This window comes from Epinephelus lanceolatus, chromosome 18 (assembly GCF_041903045.1).
Source record: "Epinephelus lanceolatus isolate andai-2023 chromosome 18, ASM4190304v1, whole genome shotgun sequence".
Lineage (NCBI taxonomy): Eukaryota > Metazoa > Chordata > Actinopteri > Perciformes > Serranidae > Epinephelus > Epinephelus lanceolatus.
The window spans coordinates 28,527,357-28,551,225 of NC_135751.1; the positions used below are offsets into that span (position 1 = coordinate 28,527,357).

The 23,869-nt window shown below is 43.1% G+C and overlaps 1 protein-coding gene and 1 long non-coding RNA gene across 7 annotated transcripts in view; one reads left to right on the forward strand and one right to left on the reverse strand.

Annotated features, from left to right (window-relative positions):
* The window catches only part of LOC144458584 (uncharacterized), a 179,578-nt gene that overhangs the window by 82,915 nt on the left and 72,794 nt on the right, over window positions 1-23,869 (reverse strand). The window lies entirely within an intron of this gene.
* On the forward strand, window positions 18,310-22,251 carry tob1a (transducer of ERBB2, 1a). Its single transcript, XM_033645398.2, has 2 exons — window positions 18,310-18,659; window positions 20,075-22,251. The coding sequence occupies exon 2, from the start codon at window positions 20,290-20,292 to the stop codon at window positions 21,310-21,312; it is 1,023 nt and encodes a 340-aa protein (XP_033501289.1). The 5' UTR covers window positions 18,310-18,659; window positions 20,075-20,289; the 3' UTR covers window positions 21,313-22,251.

Here is a 23,869-nt window from a genome sequence, read left to right on the forward strand (position 1 = left end):
GGGACAACTTTGAAACACTACAGCAAAGTAAACAAACACTCTGATGGATGGAGGCATTTTGAGGAGTGAGTAGGAGGTCTTTCAAAGGTTAAGGAGAATGGGTTTATCTATTTTTAAAGTTTTATTTGTGCTGCAGTCTCGATTTGTCCAGATACGATCAATTCAGGCTAAAAAAAAAACTGACAAAATGCCAGACTTGAGGCTTCAAAATAAAAGTATGCACGCTAATGTGTGATCCTGTCCATACTCAATTTGTGGAGTGCTCCTTTAACTTAGTTTATTATGCAACAACTGAAATCCCTGCAATTTCTTCACTGACTGTATTTCCCTTATAGCACTTTCAACCATCCACGCACACATCCACGAGATGATTAATCCAAGCTGCTGTCTATTGCAATCTACTTCCATTTGCCTGCATCCTGATTCTCATTCATTGCCAGTCAGTTTGCCATCTGATATTGGTTCACCTCGTTGACTCCACAGGACAGAAGCTAAATAAAGGAAAGGTTAACGTGCTGTACTCATTTTAAGTATGCATCAGCCACTCCATGATACCATATCTGCTCCCTAAACGGTACAACCATTAGCTGTTGGGAGTCACGCGCTGTTGCCAGTGTGTGCCTATGTGTGCGCATGCTACTATGTTTGTGTGTGACTCACTGATAAGGCAGCAGGAGATCTAACATGGACCTGGCGCCTCACTCGCACACACAAACACATACGTAAGGCAAGAGAGGAGGATGTCTGCAAGGGTGGAGGTTTTGTTTTAAAGGTCCAGTGTGTAGGATGTTGGGGGGGTATATTGGAAGAAATGGAATGTAATACAGTAAGTATATTTTTTTAGTGTCTAATCATTTGAAAATAAGGATTGTGTTCGGTTACCTAAGAATGATCCGTTTATAGCTACATAGGGAACAGGTCCTCGTTTACACAGTAGCCATGTTCACTCCCATGTTTCTACAGTAGCCCAGAATAGACAAACCAAACACTGGCTCTAGATAGGGCCATTTGCATTTTTGGATCAGCCACCATCATCTGAAGCCCATCTACACCAAGCAACATACACTGATTTGTAACATGAAACTTCTTTGTTCAGTGTTTTTTCTGTTTGAAATCAGTGTGTCCTTTTGTTTTGGAGAGGAAGAGACCTCCGCAGCTAAATCAGCTCCCGCTGAACACCTCCTAAACATCTGGAGCTTATGTTATCAGAGAAAAAACCTGAGCACATATTAGCATAAGGTGGAAAAACCGCTTGTCTCCGACATGCCAAACAGCATCATACTTGTGCGGTGGCGTGTCTCCAAAACACTAGTCAGCAGCAGAGGTTTCTGTTAAGTGCTGTAATGTTTACATGTTTCAAAACACACCCGAAAACACACATTAAACACACATTAAACATGGTTTAATAGAGACCATTTCAAACACAAGTACACAAATAAGCTTCACTATAACTCGCAGCATTCACAGACAAAGCACTTGTCTTTATCTGGACACATTTTCCCCACAAATACAACATGCTAATGTTTTTAGCACAAGCCTATGGCATTTTACATTGTATAAATTAGCCTAGTGGCTAGTGGACTTTTCCTCTACTCATATGAAGCCAGGGACAACAGCAACATTTAAAAAAGGTAATGTTATGTAATTTAGCTCCATAACAACTCACAAGGTTCACTGACAAAACAACTGTCTTATACTAAACAAGTTTTACAAACAAATACAACATGCTAACGTTATTAGCACGAGCCTATGGCATTTTACACTGTATAAATTAGCCATCAATGAGCAAAGATTTCCTCTGCTCATATGAAGCCAGGATAAATCACACACAAGACTTAAAATGCTATTTTTGTGGAGGCTTTATTGTCTTCACAATTTATTGTTTCTTATCTGTGAGATTCAAGTAAATAAAAGCTTCATTTCCACTGAGGGAAATGGTTTCAGCTTACAAAAATGGACAGAGGGTCTGCATCGCTGCGACATGTAGTTCCGTTCCCGGGGAGGTGCATGTCACGCTACAGCGTAGGTACAGCACTGATTCGAAACAGAAGTATAAATCCTGCATTAGCTGGTTGCAATTTGCAATCCTTGGCGCCATATATCACTAAATCCCCCTGAATCTTAGACACTGTTTCTTTAACACTGCATTCTGGTAAGTTTTTATGCATCAAGTTTTCCCTCTTTGGCATCAGTTTATAGTGGAAATGTCTAATGTCGTTGGAATAAAAGTCCTCCGTTATATTTTTATTGGGTGAGGGCAATTGCACATATTGTAAATATTGAGGGGAACGTGTCCCTGCATGTCCCTGTGTGTCCCTGTGTGTCCCTACGGATATCTGGAATCATGGCAGCAGACTAGTCGAGTTTATGGACTGTGAATGTGGTACATTGTGTCTGCTCCAACCAGATACGCCACAGGGCAAAGTATGTGGTGTAAGTCCCCAGTCTTAGATAAAGACTTGTGTTAAGGAGTCATATACCCACAGCTACGTTTCTCAACTACACTGAATCTCCTTTCTTGTGTAATCCTGAGATTTTAACATTGCTTTTACACTTTTAGCATTTACATATCTGTATGTTAAGCACTCTGTGAATTCCAGTGAGATGCCTGTGGCTAGTTTTGTTTCAGGCCGGTGTGTCATCTCATATTTTGGGAGAGGGGAGCAACTGTTTCAGATGACATCAGGGGAAAGAAATGGCAGACTATTCTCATTCTTATCTCTCTCTTTATGGCTACGTAATACTGGTTCAGGCCCGGAGCCAAAAGAACAAGGAAATCAAGTGTTGGCCATCAGTCAAGGTGTTTATGATGTGGATGTAGAACCAACAGAACAACTCTCATCTTTAAGGATAAGGATTATATGAGCAAAATCATACTTTAGATTGATGCAAATGAATGGGATTTATAAATAAACAAAGTCCTAATAAGAGCATTGCTACAGCTGCTAATAAAGAAATATGAGTATTCGGTGTCTTACGCTCATAATTGTCTCTCCTGTTTGTACACTTCTATTTATTGCACACTGGTCTTAGCCTCCAAAAGCCAGGTTGAAATGGGTCGTAATTTCTCATCAGCAGTGATTATGACAACATCTCCTCAGGCTGTTTTGGCCACACACGATACAATAAACAGAAATATTTAAATGCAGTCTGTTTACAACGGAGAGTGCGGTTATTCTTGGATCAGCACTTTATTAAGCTGGTACATAATTTAGTGTTGTGCGTCATCACATAACACGTGGAAACCCATTAAAGTAATGCAGCATTACACACATACATTCATTTGCAGCTTTTTCAGTAAGGAGGCTGGTTAGGCTGTACTTCACTTATCAGAGTAGGCTTTTTTTTTTTAATGTCATGACCTTTCCTGGAGCTGCAAATATTTTTCCTTGAGCCTCGCTGTGTGAATAGGGGATGTGCATGACCCTGCCTCCACTATAAATAATCATATTTCACCGTTTCCGGCTATAATAAATTGTGTGATTTTGGTAATCTGCCTTTTAAACTCACTTGTGGGTTTGGGGTTCTGAGGGTATTTATAATCAATACAAAATACAACACCAAAGTGAGAGTGTCCATGTACTTGGCACAAAGTCAAACATGTTCCCAGTGGGTGTTGGCCTCCATCAGGGTTGTCCCTTGTTTCTGATTCTGTTCATGATATTCATGGACAAGATCTCAGGTCACAGCCAGGGGCAGGAATGGGTCTGGTTTGGTGACCTCAGAATTCCGTCTCTGCTTTTTGCAGATGATGTGGTTCTGCTTCATCAGACCATGACCTCCAGCATGCACTAGTGAGGTTTGCAGCCAAGTATGAAGCAGTTGGTGAGATGATGAAAGTATAACTTTGACGCCATGGTTCTCTGCAGGAAAACGGTGGACTAGCCCCTCTGGGTTGGGAGAGAGTTACTCCTCCAAGCGAGGGACTTCAAGTATCTCGGGGTCTTGTTCACAAGTGAGAGTAGAATGGAGCGTGGGATGGATCTGCGTTTTGGCACAGCATCTGCAGTGATGCGGACACTGTGCTGGACCATTGTGGTGAAGAGAGAGCTGAGCCAGAAGGCAAAGCTTTGGATTTACTGCTCCATCTACATCCCAACCCTCACCTATGGTCATGAGCTCTGGGGAGTGCCCGAAAGAATGAGGTCTTGGATTGAAATGGCCGAAATGAGTTTCCTCCATAGGGTGGCTGGGCTCAGCCTTAGAGATAGGGTAAGTAGCTCAGACGTCCAGAGGGAGCTCGGAGTAGAGCCGCTGCTCCTTCGAGTCAACAGGGGTCAGTTGAGGTGGTTCGGGCATCTGATCAGGATGCCTCCTGGGCGCCTCCTGTTAGAGGTGTTCCGGGCATGTCCCACTGGTAGGAGGCCCCGGGGCAGACCCAGAACACGCTGGAGGGATTACATATCTCATCTGGCCTGGGAACGCCTTGGGGTCCCCCAGGAGGAGCTGGAAAGCATTGCTGGGGAGAGGGATGTCTGGGGTGCTTTACTCGGCCTGCTGCCCCTGCAACCCACTTCAGATAAGCGGTTGAAAATGGATGGACAAAATATGACCTTTTAAAGTTGAATGTCCCTCCCATCAGCCAAATAAAAAAAAAAAAAAACATAACTCCCTACCAGTGATTCAAAAATTATTTAAAGTGCCTCCCTTGTTCTGGACCACCCCCTCCGCTCTCATAGAAAAAAAACAGTCCTTTAGCTGTAACATATGTGCCTCTGAGGCAGGCTAAACACAGGCCTGCAATGTAGGATCTCAATGACGTGTGAGCTCACAGACTGCACGGAAGGCCACTTCCGCATACATCTTTTTTATTAAATGGATTTGCAGAAATTTAAATTCTTATTGTAACAGACAAGCTACAAGATCAACTTTGCTGCTTGTGATGGATGACATCAAGTTAAATAATCTTATAGAAAAAAGCACAACTAGAACATTTTGAGATAATATAGGTGGTGTATAAAGCTATTTAAAAATCTCATTTGAAGGTAGATGAGATTTTCGCTGGTGCATGACCATTTCATCTCCATCGATTACCGGACACACGTGCACGTACATGTCTGAAATAGATGTACGCACATATGGTTAGTACAGATGGATGCGATTACATATTCAGAGAATGTGAGACGTGGCCTGCTGAGAGATGTATGAATGTGTGTGTGGGGAGTTGAACATACAGATTCAACTAAGTATTTTTCCACAGCCATGAATACAGAGTAGCCTCCCTCCCTCCCTGCTTCTATTAAACACAACAGTGGGATTATTATTCCCCCTCTTTCTTTCATCCCCCGTCTTCTCCTCTGTTGTCTCGCACGATCCCTCCTCTCATATATCAGGCACACTTCTCAGCAGACAGCCCCTGCTGTTTACTTTTAATTTCTCTCCGAGAATCCTAATTGCACGCTGTGTCTTTCCAGGGTCACTTCTAATCAGAATTATGATAAGTGCATCAGAGTCTGCAGCAACGCCTCCAAGCTGCCTTAAGTGTTTTTTTTTGTCATGGGCTCTACAGTTGTCTGCAGGGGGTCTCCATTTTGCTGACTTTTCTTTTTGAGCATTAAAAAATGCTTTCCAGTGATGCCAAAATTCATTTAAAGTTATCTGCAAAGTATTCTTTTGCTTGGAGTGTCTTTTGTAATACATAATCACTGTTCACATTTCCATCAAGAGGAAACCTCTGGGGCTGAAAAATAAAGCTGACTCCAAAGTGCCAAACTGCAGTTTCTAAAATGGCCACTTGAGGCTTCACTTGAGGTCCAAGAATGAGTCAGAAATGAAGATGCGTAAAGCCTGGTACAAAAAATCACTTTAGTGGCTTAGAGTTATGCGTAATTAAGGGCATGACCGCTTTGAGTAACAGGTGGAAGGCATCCATTGAGAAGTCGCTCTCATGGCGATAATGTTGCTTATGCAACGTCGTGGCATACCCCCGATTCACAGAGTGTAAGTGTAGCCGTAGCTATTGCTATTTCAGTGTGTTTTCAGTTCATAAAGGTTAAGTATGACTTTTTGGATGCCTACAAAAGTCTCGTTCAGCATTTGGCTGTACTAAAAGTGTCACTCTGCAGTTGTACCTCCAAAACACTAGTCGGCGATGGGGTGTCTGTGAAGTGCTGTTAACTTGAGTTGATTCAAAACACACTCAAAACACACATTAAACACACATTAAACATGGCTTAATAGAGACGGTTTCAAACACAAGTACACAAATCGGCTTCACTATAACTCGCAGCATTCACAGACAAACACTTGTCTTCATCTGGAAACAATTTCCCCACAAATATAACATGCTAATGTTTTTAGCACAAGCCTATGGCATTTTACATTGTATAAATTAGCTTAGCGGCTAGCAGACTCTTCCTCTGCTCACATGAAGCCAGGGACAACAGCAACATTTAACAAAGGTAACGTTACAGAAATTGGCTCCATCACAACTCAAAATGTTCACAGACAAAACAGCTGTCTTATGCTAAACACGTTTTTTTCAAACAAATATAAATGAAGCCAAAATAGTTCAACTGCCATGTATAAAATTAAATGGGATGATTAGCGCTTCGATTAACGTCATTGGACCCATACAGCAGGCGTACTGGAGACTTCCGGATTTCGGTTTAGCACTCTGCTAGCTTGAAATGGATTAAATCCCAACAGTTAAACGACTTATTAAGCGGGACTGTGACAGTCAAAAATGTACCCACTGATTTACAAATGTCTTTTCACAATGTAAGTCTATAGGAAAAAATTGTTTTGGGCCTTACGGCATCATGTGACTGGCTTCTTAGTTGTAATTCCACTGTTTAGCCACTACCATAATTGGCTTCAAAGCAAGGCACACTTCCTGGGGGCCTGCTAAAAAAATGCACCATGCTAACCAAGGTGGCAGCTAGCGTTATGTTTAGCTTCACCCTCTCGTCTACTTGTGGTCACTTCTGGTTTCAAAAGTCTAGGACAGTGACAGTCAAAATGCCAAACTTGAGGCATCAAGGGTGGGTGACATCAAAGTGGCTACGTCCATTATTTTCATACAAGCTTTGATTTCCACCCTGTATATTTCTTTCTTCACTAGCTCTATCTTTATTTCTTTTCCTCTCTTCTCTCTCATTGTAAACCCATCGAGGTCACACCTAACACTCAGGGCACAACTTGTCCTCTCTCCCTTCCTTCTTCCTTTATATCCTCCCAGCTGTCCTTTATACCTTTATATTTCCCCTCTTTTCCACACTGTTTCCATTCCTGCACCTCAACACTCTTTCAACCTTGAGACTATTGCTTCCCCAACACCTCACAGAGTCACACCAAGCACTAAAATGCGTCTTGATTGATCGAATCACAAGTAAACAGCTCTGTATACACAGGTGTGAACGTACCCACTCAGATGCACTGAGACTAAATTCCTCAAGCCACATTTGGAGGCGGCCAGGGACACATGTGGCCACAAATGTAGTGTAATGTGAATGTGACTGAATAGGTGTTAGTTCATACATGCCAGGAAGTTTTGAAGAAGCCAAAAATAGTAGGAAGCCAAGAGTAGAGAGAGTTCTGTACTGTTTGGATTTTGAGTGCAGATTCTGGTTCATAGAAATGTGCTTATCTGCATACTGAGCTGGGAGATGAAATCCAATCAGGTGGACACTCAAAAGGCATTTGAGACACTCTGATGCCAGGTGTGACAGACTACAATCTGTCTCAACTGGATCCAAAACTAATCTGGATGTATTTCAATGCAATAAAAATATTACAGGCAAAGAAAATAGAGGAACTGAGCTGAAGAAATGATTCTGCATTAACCACTTGAATGACTGCTGAAAGACAGCTGCAAGTAGAACGGAAGAAAATCTCCAATTTCTTACTTTGCATGTAAAATAAAAACAGCATGTTAAATTAAAAATGTATGAGCAGCACTAACAGAATTATGACAAAGGTAACATCATGAGTCATGTTTTACTGTGCTGGAGAGGAAATAGCTCATTTCCTATGGAGGTTTCACTGTTTCAGAAATGTATGGTGGAGTCTGGCCCATGCCCGGCAGGCTGGGCCGGGTTCTAACAAATATTTACAAATGATGTTCAAGTTTGGGTCATGTTTGGCGTACTTGACATGGCGCTTCAAGTTCTTTTTAGTGAAATTATAGTGGAAAATGAATAAAATTGAGGCTCTACTGTGTGTGTTGGGTTACTTCTTGGTCAGTGCTGAGGTTTTTGTTATTAACGTGATAATGCATGAACGCAATAGAGAGGGTAAGGGCACAGTCACACATGAGCAACTGCAGGTGGGTAACCATAGCCTGCTGAGGCGATGTTTGTGCGGAATGTGGGCAGTACCGGATTTGACTCACACAGAAAGCTAACTAATAAATAGTGCAAAAAAACATGATGTTATTGGTACATTTTCCATTTTCTTACGTTCCATGCCTGTTTCACAACTCACTTCCTGCCAGGCAGCATCTGTCATGTGGGACAGTTTGTATTTTTCATGGTCAATATCATACAATAGACCCTTTTACTGGTAGCAAACAGTGTGACGTTTTTTGGTGGGCAGGGTTTAGCTGGAGGCAAAACAGTTCTCCACAGACATTAGCTATTGCTACCTAGCAAGTTCTGTTGGCTTTTTTTAGACAATGGAGGAAGATGATACGAGTGGTGCATTAAGAAATATTCTGAGTGCCAGAGAGCGATCTGGTACAAACTGGACCGTTCGTAAATTCAAAGCACTGACGAAATGTAGGCTATCGTTCAGTTATCCAGAGCACCGCACTCTTGGAGTGGCAGTGCACACTCTGGGCACTCTGTCCGGGGAGACAGAGCAGCAGAGCGCCGAGTGGAGTGAATGTGTGAATTAACTTAACTGTTCGTTAATTTATACAGAAATATAACGCTCCGTTTCTTTGACCAACAGGACTCTCATTTTAGTGTAGAGCGACAGAATTTACAAACACACCATGTCAGGTCACTCACTCTCTGGGACTGCAAGATAATAAGTAAACATTGACCAACGGGACCAGACTGGCCGACCCGTATGCTCCCACTCAGTGGATGGATTGCTGAAGCTTTGTGGTTGATTACTATGCCAATCTTACTGAACGGTTTCCTCCAGTTTGTTTTGTTATCGTTGCTATGACGTCATTGTGATGTCAGCCCTAAAAGGGTCTTATCAGCTGGCTAGACAAGGCAACAATCAATCTCTCCTCTACACATGCTTCTTTGCTACTGGTTGAGGCTGAGACTGAAGACGTGAATTTGCTTTGCCACGGGCAGGGAAAGTTTTATTCAAACCTTAGCTTGCACTGAATGGAAGTGAACAGTACTGTAGGTGAATATTCGCCTATGTTAATTTCGTTTATGTGTAACTGTCATCATTAGCAGTGTTGTGGTCACTTTGGACGTAAAAAAAATGGAATGCCGGTCAGGTTCAGGTCAGGCTCAGTTACTACTCTCTTGGCTGGAGGTCAAAATACAACAGGAATATGCTGCACTCTAATGTACAACACATTGAAACATTCTTTAACTCAGGAAAACTTGTGAAGGAATTACCTAATTTTTAGTATTTTTTATGTTTTAAAAAAAGTAAGAATCTAATAAGGTGGCATGGTGGTACAGTGGTTAGCATGTCGCCTCACAGCAAGAGGGTTCCTGGTTCGAAAATGGGGTGGGGGAGCCCTTCTATGCGGACTTTGCATGCTCACCCTGTGTCAGCGTGGGTTTTCTCCAGGTGCTCAGGCTTCACCATCTCATCTTTGGATGGCTACACAATCCAAAGACATGAATGCTAGGTTAATTGGTGACTAAACTGCCCGTAGGTGTGAATGTGAGCGTGAAAGGTTGTCTGTCTCTATAGCCCCTTTTACTCTGCCAGATTTTCCGTGAATGTTGGGCTGATTTGCCAGCCAGCTGGGAGCGTTTATACACACAGAGGCGGAAAGGCGAGTTGATCCGAGGCGCCCAATTTTCTTTTGCCAATTGCCTTCCGCAACGGGAGGGGCTGTTGAAGATTTGTGGGAGGAGCTGTTGATGACGCCACACGTGCAAGCCACTGGCGGTGGATAAATAGGAAACAGCTGATAGCAGGAATGAGCAGCGAGTAGCAAGAGGGAAACGCAAACCTGACAGACACTGTAAAGATGAACAACTGGGGAGACAAGGAATTGCACGCCCTCCTTGTCCTGGCAAACCAAGAGGCCATGAACTGTCAGATGACGGGGACAATAAAGAACGAGCCAACTTATGAGAGAATCGCCACCTGACCAGCCGTGGCTTCCCTCCCACGTCACTGTTTACGTCACACGCTGAGCTACACGTTTTGTTACTTGCTCACGCCCCCCATTGCCCCGAAAAAGACACATTCTGTATAAACAAAAGTAGGTAGGCGGCATTTTGCTGCACTCCCCGATTTTGTTTTTATACTACCAATGCTGAAAAAAGACTGATTGGGCTTTCCTGCAAATTTGCACAATTCCTATCTAAAAAGGGCTTATGTGTCAGCCCTGTGATAGTCTGGTGACCTGTCCAGAGCGTACCCACCTCTCGCCCAATGTCAGCCCCCCCCCCGAGACCCCTAATAGGATCAGCGGTTACAGAAAATGAATGAATGAATGAAGAATCTAAGACCAGGTCTTAAATTCTTGAGAGTGCATATACTCAAACTGACTGTGGTAAGTCAGTAAGTCATAACACAGCGTGCTCTTTTAAACTGAATTTTCCCAAGAGGGATTAATAAAGTATCTTCCTCTTGCAGAGAGTCTACTGCTCTCTCTTTGTTTACTATTTTGACTGCTAACTTGAAGCACAACCACTCCTGTTGTTAAAGCTCGTCCAGAGGATGTGAAACACATACAAGTCCACACAGGGTATCTTCCACCCCTTCGGCCAGATCATATGCACACTGTGAGCTACTGTTTTGTCATACTAATGGAGCGCCCTGCATTAAAAACCCACGAATGATTGGAGAAAGAGAGACAGAAGCGTGCAGAATAAAAAACATGTAAGGTAATCAACATAATGTCAGGTAGTAAACCACACAGAGCGACGTGTCTTTTCACTGCCACTGATGCATCAAAAATACCTTGGCACTTCTCTCTTATCTTTCCATCAACTATCCACGTCTCATTACTAAATTGATTCTCCATGTCCTTGAGGCACGGGAGGTGTCGCTCTATCATCTCAAACAGTTTATGGGCAAAGAGACCTGAGGGGTGGGGGGTGGGAGGGATGTGTGTGTGTGTGTGTGTGTGTGCTTGCACTCAGTTGAGTACATACAGAGCTATTCTATTGACTACCTCCCTCCCTCGTCCTGCCTTTTAATGCACGGAGTCACAGCGTGCTGGAGCCACAAAATCAGGAGAAAGGAAGAGAATTAGCTTTAAAAAGAAGTCACTTGACAACGCATTCATGAGTCCTGAGGGATGAGTCCACTCGGTTGTGTTTTCTCTGCCTGGAGGTTAAAGCTGAAGCGTACTCTACTGTTTTTGCTGAGCAGGGCCACAAGGTCAAACTGAAAAGAAAGAGGAGAAAGATGGGGCAGAATGTACCGAAGCAGCTGAACGCAGCATCACAAAATGCAGCAGAGAACCAGTAATTAAAACTGTATTCAACATCCAGTCGAGGGTTAGAAGGTTTTCCTTTTCAGAGATAGCAGGACTAATCTGCATGGCTCATCAAATAATTAGAAGGAACATGTTTCCCTTTTTTCATGTGTCTGTAACTGACCATAAATCAATAACGAGCCGTTTCACACAGCTTAAAGTTGGTTATATCAGGATAGTCGTGCATTTCAGCCTTGTTTTTTTTCTCTCTCTGCAGATGGCGAATGGATCTATTGATGTTGCCCCAGTGGGCTGCCATTTGATGAATTATGTAACAGCCTTGGTGGGTTATGAAGGCGACTGTGCGGGAGGAAAAAGTACTTAGGCTGCTGTCGTGACAACTGATAACATAACCTCTGTATTTACATATACCGTGCCATGTAAATCCTCTGTGTGTATGCATGCCATGTGGCTCGCCGTGGGTCACTGATGCGTGATGTTTAATGGGCAGCCACGGCTTACAGACTGTTCCAGAGCAAAGAAAGAGTACAACTTGTCCTTTGCTGATAACACCGTAAAATGTTGGTGTAAAAAACCCAGTCACTCGTAAAATTTAGTTAATGAGATTTTATAGCAGGCTGGTCATCTCATGTATCAGTGACAGAATAACTGAGGCACTGACTTATTTGAAGGTTGCAGGAAAGAGTAGTGTTTTTAGATTCAATCTTCAGCATACATACTAAATTAAAACTGAAGGACCCTGACTGTGTCCTGCTGTTTGAGGTTCAGTGAAGTTTTAGCTGCTAATGCTACCTGATGCTGATGGATTCTGGATAAAGAGTGACGCAGGGATGAGCATTTTGCACCTCCAGTTCCCTCATCTCGATTTCAGTGGGTTTATGAATGGGCTTTTGGTAAGATGCCTGAAATATGGTCTGTGGTTAACAGAAGGTAAAAGGTTATGTATGTAAGAATTAGGGGGATTTAGTGGCAACTTGCGGGGAGGACTGCAGATTATAACCAGCTGAAACTGTTAGGTGGGATTTATACTCCTGTGTTGAACTAACGCCGTACCTATGGCGTAGGTTCTGCGTTGATGTAGAGCCTACGCCGTCCTCTACGCCATAGCCTGATGTGCACCTCTCTAGAAATGTAACTACACGTCACAGTGACGCTAGTCTCTATATACAGACTCTACATTCAGTGAATGTAGAATCTGTAGGCAAACCCCGGAGATCTTGCCTCCGGAAGAAGAACGGAAGAGCCCTGGTTTCCAGTTGTAGGCTGTTTGTAGTCCGTGTGATATTGACCAATCATGTTTGAGCCGGCTGCAGTCGTTACCAGGTTAAACGGTCCGTGCGGTGACCTAACAAGGCAGAAAATAATTGGCGTCACTGCAAACTCTGAATCCATCGCAATGGTTCAGCATATTTACTAAATATATTCTGTATAATGGAAATTCGCCTCCTCCGCCCTAATCAAACCGGAATGCCAAAAAATCGGGGGTCTGCCCCCAGAGGCTGTATCGCCGTCTGCTGGAAGTCAGACGCCAAATACAGCCGATGGGTTCAGAGAATGCAGTGACGCAGACCTTCTGTCTATTTTTGTAAGCTGAGACCATTTCCCTCAGTGGAAACTAAGCTTTTATTTACTTTAATTTCACAGATGAGAAACAATAAATTGTGAAGACAATAAAGCCTCCACAAAATAGCATTTTAGGTCTTGAGTGGGATTTATCCTGGCTTCATATGAGCAGAGGAAATCTCTGCTATTTGCTAGGCTAATTTATACAACGTAAAATGCCATAGGCTTGTGCTAATAAAGTTAGCATGTTGTATTTGTCTGGAAAACATGTTTAGTGTAAGACAGTTGTTTTGTCAGTGAACCTTGTGAGTTGTAATGGAGCTGAATTTCGTAACGTTACCTTTGTTAAATGCTGCTGTTGTCCCTGGCTTCATATGAGTAGAGGAAAAGTACCCTAGCTGCAAGGCTAATTCATACAATGTAAAATGCCATAGGCTCGTGCTAATAACGTTAGCATGTTGTATTTGTGGGGAAAATGTGTCCAGATAAAGACAAGTGTTTGTCTGTGAATGCTGCGAGTTATAGTGAAGCTGATTTATGGACTTGTGTTTGAAATGTTTTTTCAGATTCAGATTCACTTCATTTGTCATTTCCCTGAGTATTTACATACAAAAAGAAACGAAATACTGTTTCTTATCAGCTACACAGTACATTAAAAACACTACACTACACAAAACAAACAAAACAAAACAAAAAAAAGTTCTCATTTTACACATTAAGCCATGTTTAATGTGTGTTTTGGGCGTGTTTTGAATTAATTTTGGAGGTGTAACTGCAGAGTGACACAGAAACACCACTGCACAAGTATAAATCCCACTTTACCAGCTAGAATCCCTTTAGTGTTCATTGTTCAGAAGGTTCTCAGCGGGAGCAGAATTACCCATAGAGGTCTCTTCCTCTCCAAAACAAACAGACCAACCAGTAAAAACACTTTAACATTACAAATCAGTGTATCTGCGACGCTGTTTGACATTTCAGAAATGGGCAGACACATTTGCGCCCACCTTTTTTCTTAGATAACTTAAGATACAGATGTTTAGGAGGTTTTGCTGGGAGCCAAATTATCCGCAGACATCTCTCCCTCTCCAAATCAAACAGACCTGCTGATTTAAACTGGTTAAAACACTGTATGAAGCAGTTTCACATCCCTGCAGCACTCTGTTGTGTTTTCATGCTACCAAACAATCTGCAGTCTACCCACTGAGCTTGATTTGATTAGTCTCCCCACCTAATTGATATCTACCTACTACTAAAGATAATTAGCCTTTTCATCCTGTTGCCAGTCCACAGGGAAGGTTTGTACATTTTGTCAACACTATCGGTTAAGAGAAAAAAAAATCACTTAGCAGATCCCTGTATAGACACATGTTTTTCCTTAAAAAGGAAAATAAATGAATGTAGTTTTGCAGTGATGTGTTATTTTTGCACACTGGGTAATTTTACTTTCTTGCTCAGAGTATTTTTCAAGATTATCACTTTTTTTGTCTACATCTCAGTTTGGAATAAATCTGTACTTTGGCAGTACAAACACAAAATAAAACTCCACATCTCAGTGCCAGTGTTGCACCCACGGTATTCCTCTCCCTTTCTCTCCGTCTCCTTCGCTGCATGTCTCACCCGCTGCCTCATTTACTCTTCAAAGGGAGAGCAAAGCATCTGTCTATTACGAGGAGCCCAGGGCGCTCTGCAGAGTTGTGTTAAGTAATAACAACCAGTGACGTCTGAGGCTCTTCGTCTGAGCTGGAAAGAGGGAGGGCAAGGGGGGGATGAAAGGAGAGGGAGGAGGGGAGACAGACATGGAAGCGGCAGTGTGTGAAAAACCCCCTCTGCTTGTGTGTCACTTGCCCTTTTTCGGTTTGTGTGCCACCGCTGTATAACGCTGAACATAAACACTGTGCAGCAATTAATTCTGTAATCACAAGCCTTCAACACTTACGTGATTTCTGTTCCTCCTCTCTCATTATTGCAATGATTTTTTTTTTCTCACCCCGCTGGTTCAGAGAAAAGCGGAAGAGGTCTATTATGCTCCGTCACACATCTGCAGCGGAGCACAATTCTGCTTATGGTCCTATCACAGGAGCCTATATGTTTATGTCACAGGCTAGCAGCCAAGGAGGACAGCCTCTGTTGTCAGGGCGAGATCAAGCTTGTGTTTATTACAAAGGACATAAGAATGAGGCCTTGTGACAAATGTTGCTTATGCAATGCTTTTTTTATGGTGACATTCAATTCACTTTGATGATAAATGTAAATGGATCAGTAAATATCAGGATATGGTCGGTGTTGTATTCCCTTGGTGTAAACAAGCCTTAAAGGACAACTTCTGTATTTTTCAACCTAGGCTCTATTTCCCCATGTGTATGTGAGTGTATGATTCATAGGTACAACTCGTTCTAAAATTGGTTCAGTATTGAGGGAGGCGGATGCAGCCGGCAGCCACAAAACGAGCTAAAACGGTAACGGGGGCAAATGCGTCCCGTATAAGTTTGCGCATTAAAAGTGCTTTTTTTCGCCACTGACCGGTTCAGATCGCCAGTGCTATCTCTGTAAATAGCATACTAAGCGTTTCCCTGACCCTTCACCTCCTCCCGGCTGTGACGTCATCTCGCAAGAGCTTTGCTTGTTGCCGGAAGAAAACACAGGAGCCATGCTGAGCGCCGCTCAGAGTGGCGCTGGTTGTCCCGGAGTACAGTTGAGAGTTTTACTGCATCGATTGAAAACAATGGTTCGTGTTTGTGCTTATCCAAATTGCAAGAACAGGATGTCGCGCAACACCCCGTACAGCTTTCATAGGCTGCCTTTGTCGGACAGCGAGATGCTGAAGTTGTGGCTAGTTGTGCTACAAATGGATGCTAACACTCCTCTCCAGACACTGTGCCTTGCAGACCATCGGGTCTGCAGTGCTCACTTCTCCCAACATGACTACTGCCAGCCGAAGAAGAGAAGACATCCAATCCCGAAACACCTCTTCCTCAAGAAAACGGCTGTCCCACGAGTAGAGAGAGCTACAGACACAGTGGAGGTAATGTTATATAAACAATGTTCGAAATGCTTAGTATGCTATTTACAGAAATAGCACTGGCGATCTGAACCAGTCAGTGGCGGAAAAAAGCACTTTTAATGCGCAAACTTATACGGAACGCATTTGCCCCCGTTACCGTTTTAGCTCGTTTCGCGGCTGCCGGCTGCATCCGCCTCCCTCAATACTGAACCAATTTTAGAACGAGTTGTACCTATAAATCATACGCACACATACGCATGGGGAAATAGGGCCCAGGTTGAAAAATACCGAACTTGTCCTTTAAAACAGCTCAACAAAGCCCTCACGAGTCAGATTTTCACAAGACACTGAAAATGAGCTACAACATTTTGCAAATTACTCATTAAAGTTAATTTCTCCCTCAACCCACATTCTCAGCTGGAGTCAAAGCAAAGACTCCGACTGAGACCTACCGGGGGATTAGAGATCTTAGGGTGTTACAGTGCAGTCCTTCATAAGCACAAGTGACAGAAGCAGCACTGGGTGGAGGATACATTAGAGGATTACACCCCTAAGACAATATAGGAGTCTTAACATGTCTTATTATGGCTGCTGACCTTGCTTTGTCAGGTGACGGCTGCTTGTTACAACTACAAACACCACAATTTACACCCTACCAGGGGCCGTGCCCATGATGTAAACTTCCATAAAAAGCAGCTACCAGTGAATGTCTATATGTGTTTTGATCCGTGGAGGACGTGAGACATGAGATCGGGCTGAGCTGTTTCCAGTAAACAACCCAGAATGCCTTGCCAGGACCGTGGAAGTTGCAGTGCTCGCTGGCAGCCGACACACTCTCCCACCCAACTTCCCCACTCTAAACTCGATCGTGAATCTGAATCCACGGGGCAATGTCAATCCATATAATCTCTCCTCTGTTCTGCCTCTGCCTGATCTGTCGTCTGTTGCCTATTTAATCCCCGCAGCACTTTCCATGGGAGCCCTTTCGCACACATTTACAGCTCACAGCGAGCACATGACTCTGCTTGGCGAAACCTAAGTGCTTGAGGAATGTCTAAAAGTCCACTCTGTCAGCACCGGCAGCCTTCCTGTTTCCATTACAGGCAGCTGCTGGGATGACAAAAGACTCTAATACTGAATGTTATCAGAGAGATATGAATAGAAAAGTACAGCAAAGCTTTGGAGACAATAAATCAATATTTATCTGTCTATAAGGTCTTTGATAACAAATACTATGACTAGAATAACACTCACTCTTCCTCTGTGTTACAATAATCATTATAATCATTATAAAAATCAAAACACAGCCCAGGATTTTTCCACTTTCCAACACAAACACTGACATAAAGTTACACTGACATTGTACAGCAGTGACTTCATATCATGAACACACAACTATGTGTGTGCTGGTGCACTTTAAATTTGGCAACAACGTGCGTTCAGCCGAGCAATGACGTGAGCAGCCTACATCAGCACCTTAGATACGGGCACACCATTCACCGTAGGGCTCCTGCCCCGTTTTAGACCAATCAGCGCCTGTGTTTTCTAGATAGCATTCAGCACCACCCACACTGCTGCCAGCTGTATTGTTCCGCTATAGGGAATCTCCTCTCGGGCTGTATACATCCATCATAACTCCTGCAGTTTTCAGTGACAGGACACGAATGACTACGGTCCTGTAAGAATAACCGGTCACAAAGAGGAAGTGTGTGATATAAATGAGAGTATAGTGCCGGAAATGGTCTTTTCAGAGCTGTAGTGTGCGGTGTAAACATGAAACAGGCTGTGAAAGAGCAGCAGTCATGTGTGCAGTGTTTAGGAAAATCAATTGATGGCACTGTGTCGCTCATTTTGTCTAATAATAGTGGTTAGAGCTGCTTTTATCAGTAAAAATAGACATGGTGTAGCCTGCAAAGCATCTGCTACACGATATATTCACATCAAAATAAAGTATTTGATTCACGACAGCGATAAAAAGGGTGAAATGTGTATTTATATAATTCGTTTCTGCCTTTAGAATAATCACTTTAGCCTTCTGTCAGCACAGACCTAGGTTATCTCTGACGCAAGCGCTCATCACAGCCGTCTCTCCCATTTCACAGAATCATATGTCACGGATTGACGTCTCCGCGCAGCCAATCAGCGCCCGACTCGGCCGCTTCTCAGGGGGCGGGACTCGCGCCGCGGACCAATCGCGGCCGCTCATATTGTTTTGACCTCTGAAACCGCATCACCGCCTACCTCGTGCCCATGGCGGAGGAAAGCTATAAATACAGGCGACGCTGTACCAGGACGAGGACGAAGTAGCAAAACTCCCGGAGAGGCGGGAGCTACTCTGCAAAGCCTGCTGAAAAAGAGGAAAACAAAAAAACTGCAAAATAATCTTAAAAACCGAAACCGAAGCAAACGCCAATCCTCCGACATGTACATGTACTGGAATACTTTTTTGTAACGTTGATAATATATTCTATGTGAAGAAAGTATTTATACTTTTTTTTTCTATTTGCACTAACTAACGGTACTTCAGAACTACTGAGAATCTTTATTTTTTACAAAAAAGTAAGTATCTCTCATCCGCCATTTTGTTTTTCTTGCCATGTATTCATTTATATTATATCATTAAGTGTTTATTTGTGCTTGCTGTCGTACTGTAGCTGTATTCGTACTTACTAAGCTGATTTGCTGCGTCAGTCCACGAAGTTAGGGAGGGGTGTGTGTGTGTGTGTGTGTGTGTGTGTGTGTGTGTGCGAGAGATAGAAAGTATGTGTGTGTGTGTGTGTGTGTAGTCCTTATTTTTCTTATTTCAGATCAAAAATATGACAACGATATCCCCTGTGAGACACTAAATGCGTCAGCTCGGTAATTTAAACTGCAGCCTACCATATTATGCTGGTGTTAATTTTCATTGGTGTCATTTACAGACTGCTATAGTCATTAGAGTGTTGCGTGTATCACAAAACTGCAATAATATCTCATGTAACTTTACTAAACTGGTAAGATGATTAAGGACCTGTAGCCATTTCGCAACAGCAAGGAATCTCCTCTTGGCTTTCGAGGGCAGTTTAATGAGGGAGGCGTTTAATGTTGCAGTTAAACCCCTGTGCAGATTTTATTTTGCTTATTAGATTAACAAATAATCAACTTTTATATATTTTAAGCTTTTATCCTTCAATTCAGCTCTCCAGCACTGCCTATTTCCTTAAAATCTGCTTTCTAGTTTGTCATTTACATTTTATTTAACGTTATGTTGCAACCTTTGAGTATTTCAACATGTTGTGTTAAATTGCCAAACATATGGGTGTAGCCATGGTGCGTTTAATGTTATTTCCACATTGTTTTTAACATAGGAAGAGCTCCAACCACCCCAGTGACACCAATGTAGGCTTTGAAATCCAGCTAAATCATTTCCTGGCTACCTTAACCCCCCCCCCAGCAGGCATTATTGACAAGGCATGTCCTCGGTTAAGTTGATCACCTTCAGTCGATTGGCCTAAATGCAACAACCTCGCATTAGTTTCCCTGTCTCCTGCTATATGGAGGCTATCCAGTGGCTTATTATGTAACAGGATTCCCGAGTATTAGTGCGAGGTTAACGTGCTCAATACCCACTTTCTGACATTTACATAAACAATATACAGTGTGCCAGATGAACAGGATGTGTGGCTCGATCCCAGATCAGTGGGCTCTGTGTTGATGTTTCTGCCAGAGCTGCACATTTTCCTCCCAAGTGTGAAATTCTGCTTTGGTTGACTGTTGCGTGACATGATGATATCTGAGCTCACAGCTTCATAACTGCAACATGCACTGGTGCTTAGACAGACGGTTAATAATTAAAGGACACTTTGCTTGCACTCCCCTTTTTAAAGTCTGCACTATAGCCAAAAGAGGCTGAGCTGATCTATGTGTTATGAATTTATGTAAACATTTCGACATGAGTGATTAAGAGGTATTTGTTCTCTTGTTTATTGTTGCAGGAAAAAAATTATCACACCCTGTGGAAGGACACCGCTTCTACAAAACCAGCACTTTTGCTTTTGAACCTGTTTTATCCAAATACTGGTCGCTTTCGCCATCCTGCCTGGAGAGCATCTGTGTTGCCAACCACGGATAAACAAAGCAGACCCAGTGGACACATTCAAGGTCAGACACACCTAATCTTCACGCACCTGGTAAACTTCGGCAGTTAGCTATGCAGCTTGAAATCCAAGTAGCTCTCAACTTCATCATCTCGTACCTGTATAACAAGCTGCCGAGGCGGCGGGTTAACATTTTCGGAGAGGAGCTGGAGAGGCAGCTGAAGCAGAAATATGAGGGACACTGGTACCCAGACAAGCCATACAAGGGCTCAGGATTCAGATGTATCCACGTGGGGGAGAAGGTGGACCCTGTGGTGGAGAAGGCAGCCAAAGAGAGCGGGCTGGACATTGACGATGTCCGCAACAACCTGCCCCAGGACCTCAGCGTGTGGATTGACCCCTTCGAGGTGTCCTATCAGATCGGGGAGAAGGGGCCCGTCAAAGTATTGTACGTCGACGACAGCAATGAAAGCGGAGCTAACAGTGGGGGGCTCGATCTGGACAAGGAGATCAAGAACAGTTTCAACCCAGACGCACAGGTCTTCATGCCCATCAATGAGCCTGTGAACGGAGCCTCACCGGGCTCCACCTCGCCGTCTCCTCCTTTCGGCCACTCGGCAGCTGTCAGCCCCACCTTTATGCCCCGCTCCACGCAGCCTTTAACCTTCACGACAGCCACCTTTGCCGCCACCAAGTTTGGCTCCACTAAGATGAAGAGCAGCGGGCGCAACAACAACAGCAGCAGCAGCGCTGGGAACAAGGTGGCACGTACCTCTCCCACCAACCTGGGCCTGAATGTGAACAGTCTCCTGAAACAGAAAGCCATCTCCACCTCCATGCACTCTCTGTACGGGTTGGGCCTCGGGGTGCAGCAGCAGCAGCACCAGAAGCCCTCAGCCCTGTCCCCCAATGCCAAGGAGTTTGTGTTCCCCAGCCTTCAGGGCCAGGGCAGTCAGAGTGCTCTCTTCCCTGGGGACAGCTCGCTCAGCCTCAGCCCACTGCAGTACAGCAATGCCTTCGACATGTTTGCGGCCTACGGTGGCCTTAACGACAAGTCCCTTATGGATGGCTTGAATTTCAGCTTGAACAACATGCAGTATTCTAACCAGCAATTCCAGCCAGTTATGGCCAACTAGTACGTGTAAAGGTACTACTTAAGCTACTACTTCACACAGAAATGACCAGAGATAATGTGATAAGGGGGGAAACAAACACAAATGCACATGTTGAAAAATTAAAAAAAAATGTAAACAAGAACAGAATGTCATGGATAAAAGGAAAAAGTGACTTGTCACCTGTAAGATCTATGTTACGAGTCCAAGAGCATGAGCCCGAGGGTGAATTACTTTGCCCCCTTGAGTTATACCTTTAGTACAAGATGTCCAAGCTTGGTTACCTAAACTTCAACATGCATCATTGTTATTTCTTTTGCCAACCAAGCACAATTTTTTTTTATGTGACTGTTTTAAGATATAAAAAAAAGACAAAAAAAAAAACACCACCACAAGTCATGGCCTCTTTCAGTATTTAAACATAACTGGACACCGCCAATTTTTGTTTTTCAAGAAATTGGCATAAATAAGTGGGATTTCCTGGTCTTTTTTCTAATTGTATAATTTAATTTAGTACAGAGTTTGTAAAATATCAGAGTATCTATTGTTTCTACGACATGGTATTGCATTTATATCTTTTTACTACTCCAGTGATCTGTGATGGCTGCAGCAACTTTATGTTTTCTTTTTTTATTGAAATTATAAAAATGAATCCATCTTTGAAAAAAAAATAAAAAAACAACAAAAACATTGACTATTCTAAAGATTGTGTACAGAATATTCCGTAGTGGTGGGATTTAAGAATATTTGCTTTTTTGAAAAACATAAGAGTTGTATTTTCTGTTAAGAGTTTAAAGATTTTTGCTATATTATGGACAAAATGTAATCGTATATTAATTTTGTACCTACATTGTGCAATACTTGATAAAAACAAACGGTATAACAAAGTATTTGGAGTCAGTGTCTTACATGTTAAGAGGGACTGATAGTTTATTAAGTTTGTATTAAAAAGCTTGAAAATAATGACACTTGTTCAGTTTGTCTTTTGGTTTTTGTGGCTGAGCTGGTTGATACCAGTTGTTACGCAGAGTATTTTTAGGGGTTTCTAACATGTTGGGACAGATCCAGCATTCTGTCCTCAGGTCAAAACAATCAGGTTTTTCTTAAAATACGCCCATGTTCATTTCACTTCACTGTTCGGTACACTGGTATGTCTTCAGTAAACACTCCTGAGAGTTCACTCACAATAGGACAGGTCAAAAATGAGATGATAAAATACAACACATTTCATATCCTCTTCCTGTAACATGATCTATTAGTCCACAAGCCTCACCACAAACCCTCAGCTTTGCTCACACCATGCAGGCAGTGTTGGCCAACAGTTGCCCTTGGGTCAAGCATCATTATAACGTATGAATATTGGGAGTGTGATTGTGTCAAGCCTGATAATCTCCTAAACTAAAGCAAGGCCAAATATGTACAACAAGGCTGTTAGCTCACAGGCTGCTAAGCTATGCAGCTAATTTTAGAGGCATAAACAAGCACAAACCTTGCAGGTAGAAGAACACAGACCCGACAGTGTACCTTTAAGATGCCATGGTGTTCAGTGGGGCATGGGAGAAAGCTAAATTGTTTGCAGTAACTCTGTCTGCATCATCAGTCCAGCAGACTGTGGGTGACAGGTCAGGCAAACAGGCTCCAAGGTAAAAATCGAAGCATCTGCTGAAGTGCTTTTATGCAAGAATCCCCACCAGCTGCAGGGTGCTATTCCTCTGCCCTATCACCTCCTTGTAGATGGGAGGCCACACTGAAAACTCCCTTTACAGGAAGTCATCAGTCACTCATTAACTTTAATAAAATACATCATGTAAGGGTGGATAACAGTGGTCAGACCTGTTCAGGAGCTGGTCAGTTACATTTCACCCAGTGTTCTCAAGGATGTGCCCTGTTAATGAATAACTGGCAGTACTTTTTTATGCAATGAGATCCGAGCATGTACCTCCAAAACAAGTATTGTGATATACAGGGGCTGGAAAACAAAGCAACATCTGGACTGAAACAGGCCATCCACTAAATCATTTATTGTGTTCATTTCATTTAAACTCTCTCAGCCTTTCCGAAAGTGCTTATAAAATGTCTCCCAAACATTTATTAAACACATAAAGTAAGACTTAAGCTTTGCTGCTTATGTTCTTTGGGGCTTCCATGTCAGATTGTTCACGCTGACACTAATCAATGTATAATTTCAGTTAAAACCTGACTCTGCTGCATCACAGTAAGGACTGATGTTTGGGGTTCGCTCAGCTGAAGTTGAGACCTTTGTGGTGTTACTGCTGCTGCTTGTGATGAGAGCTTGTTGGACTGTATCATGCCAGCACTGGGCTGACTTAAAATCACCCTGACCCTGCTGGCATATCACGGTCCCTCTGGGGCCGGCTCATCATCGCTTGTCAGTCTGCGTGTCCCCTGATACACTTGGGGCTTGATAGGCTGTGTAAAGTTCAGCCTCTGTGTGCATGTGTGTGCGTGTAGGACGGGGTTTATCTCAGTCGCTGATACTGTGAGTGTTACAGAGTCGGGTGGGGGTGTGTTTGTTTATCTTGGTCTGTGACTCGGTGTTTGTGTACATGTATAATCACCC

Bases quoted from the DNA above. Each gene is read 5' to 3' on its own strand.
- tob1a (XM_033645398.2), top strand. From the start codon at position 20,290: ATGCAGCTTGAAATCCAAGTAGCTCTCAACTTCATCATCTCGTACCTG.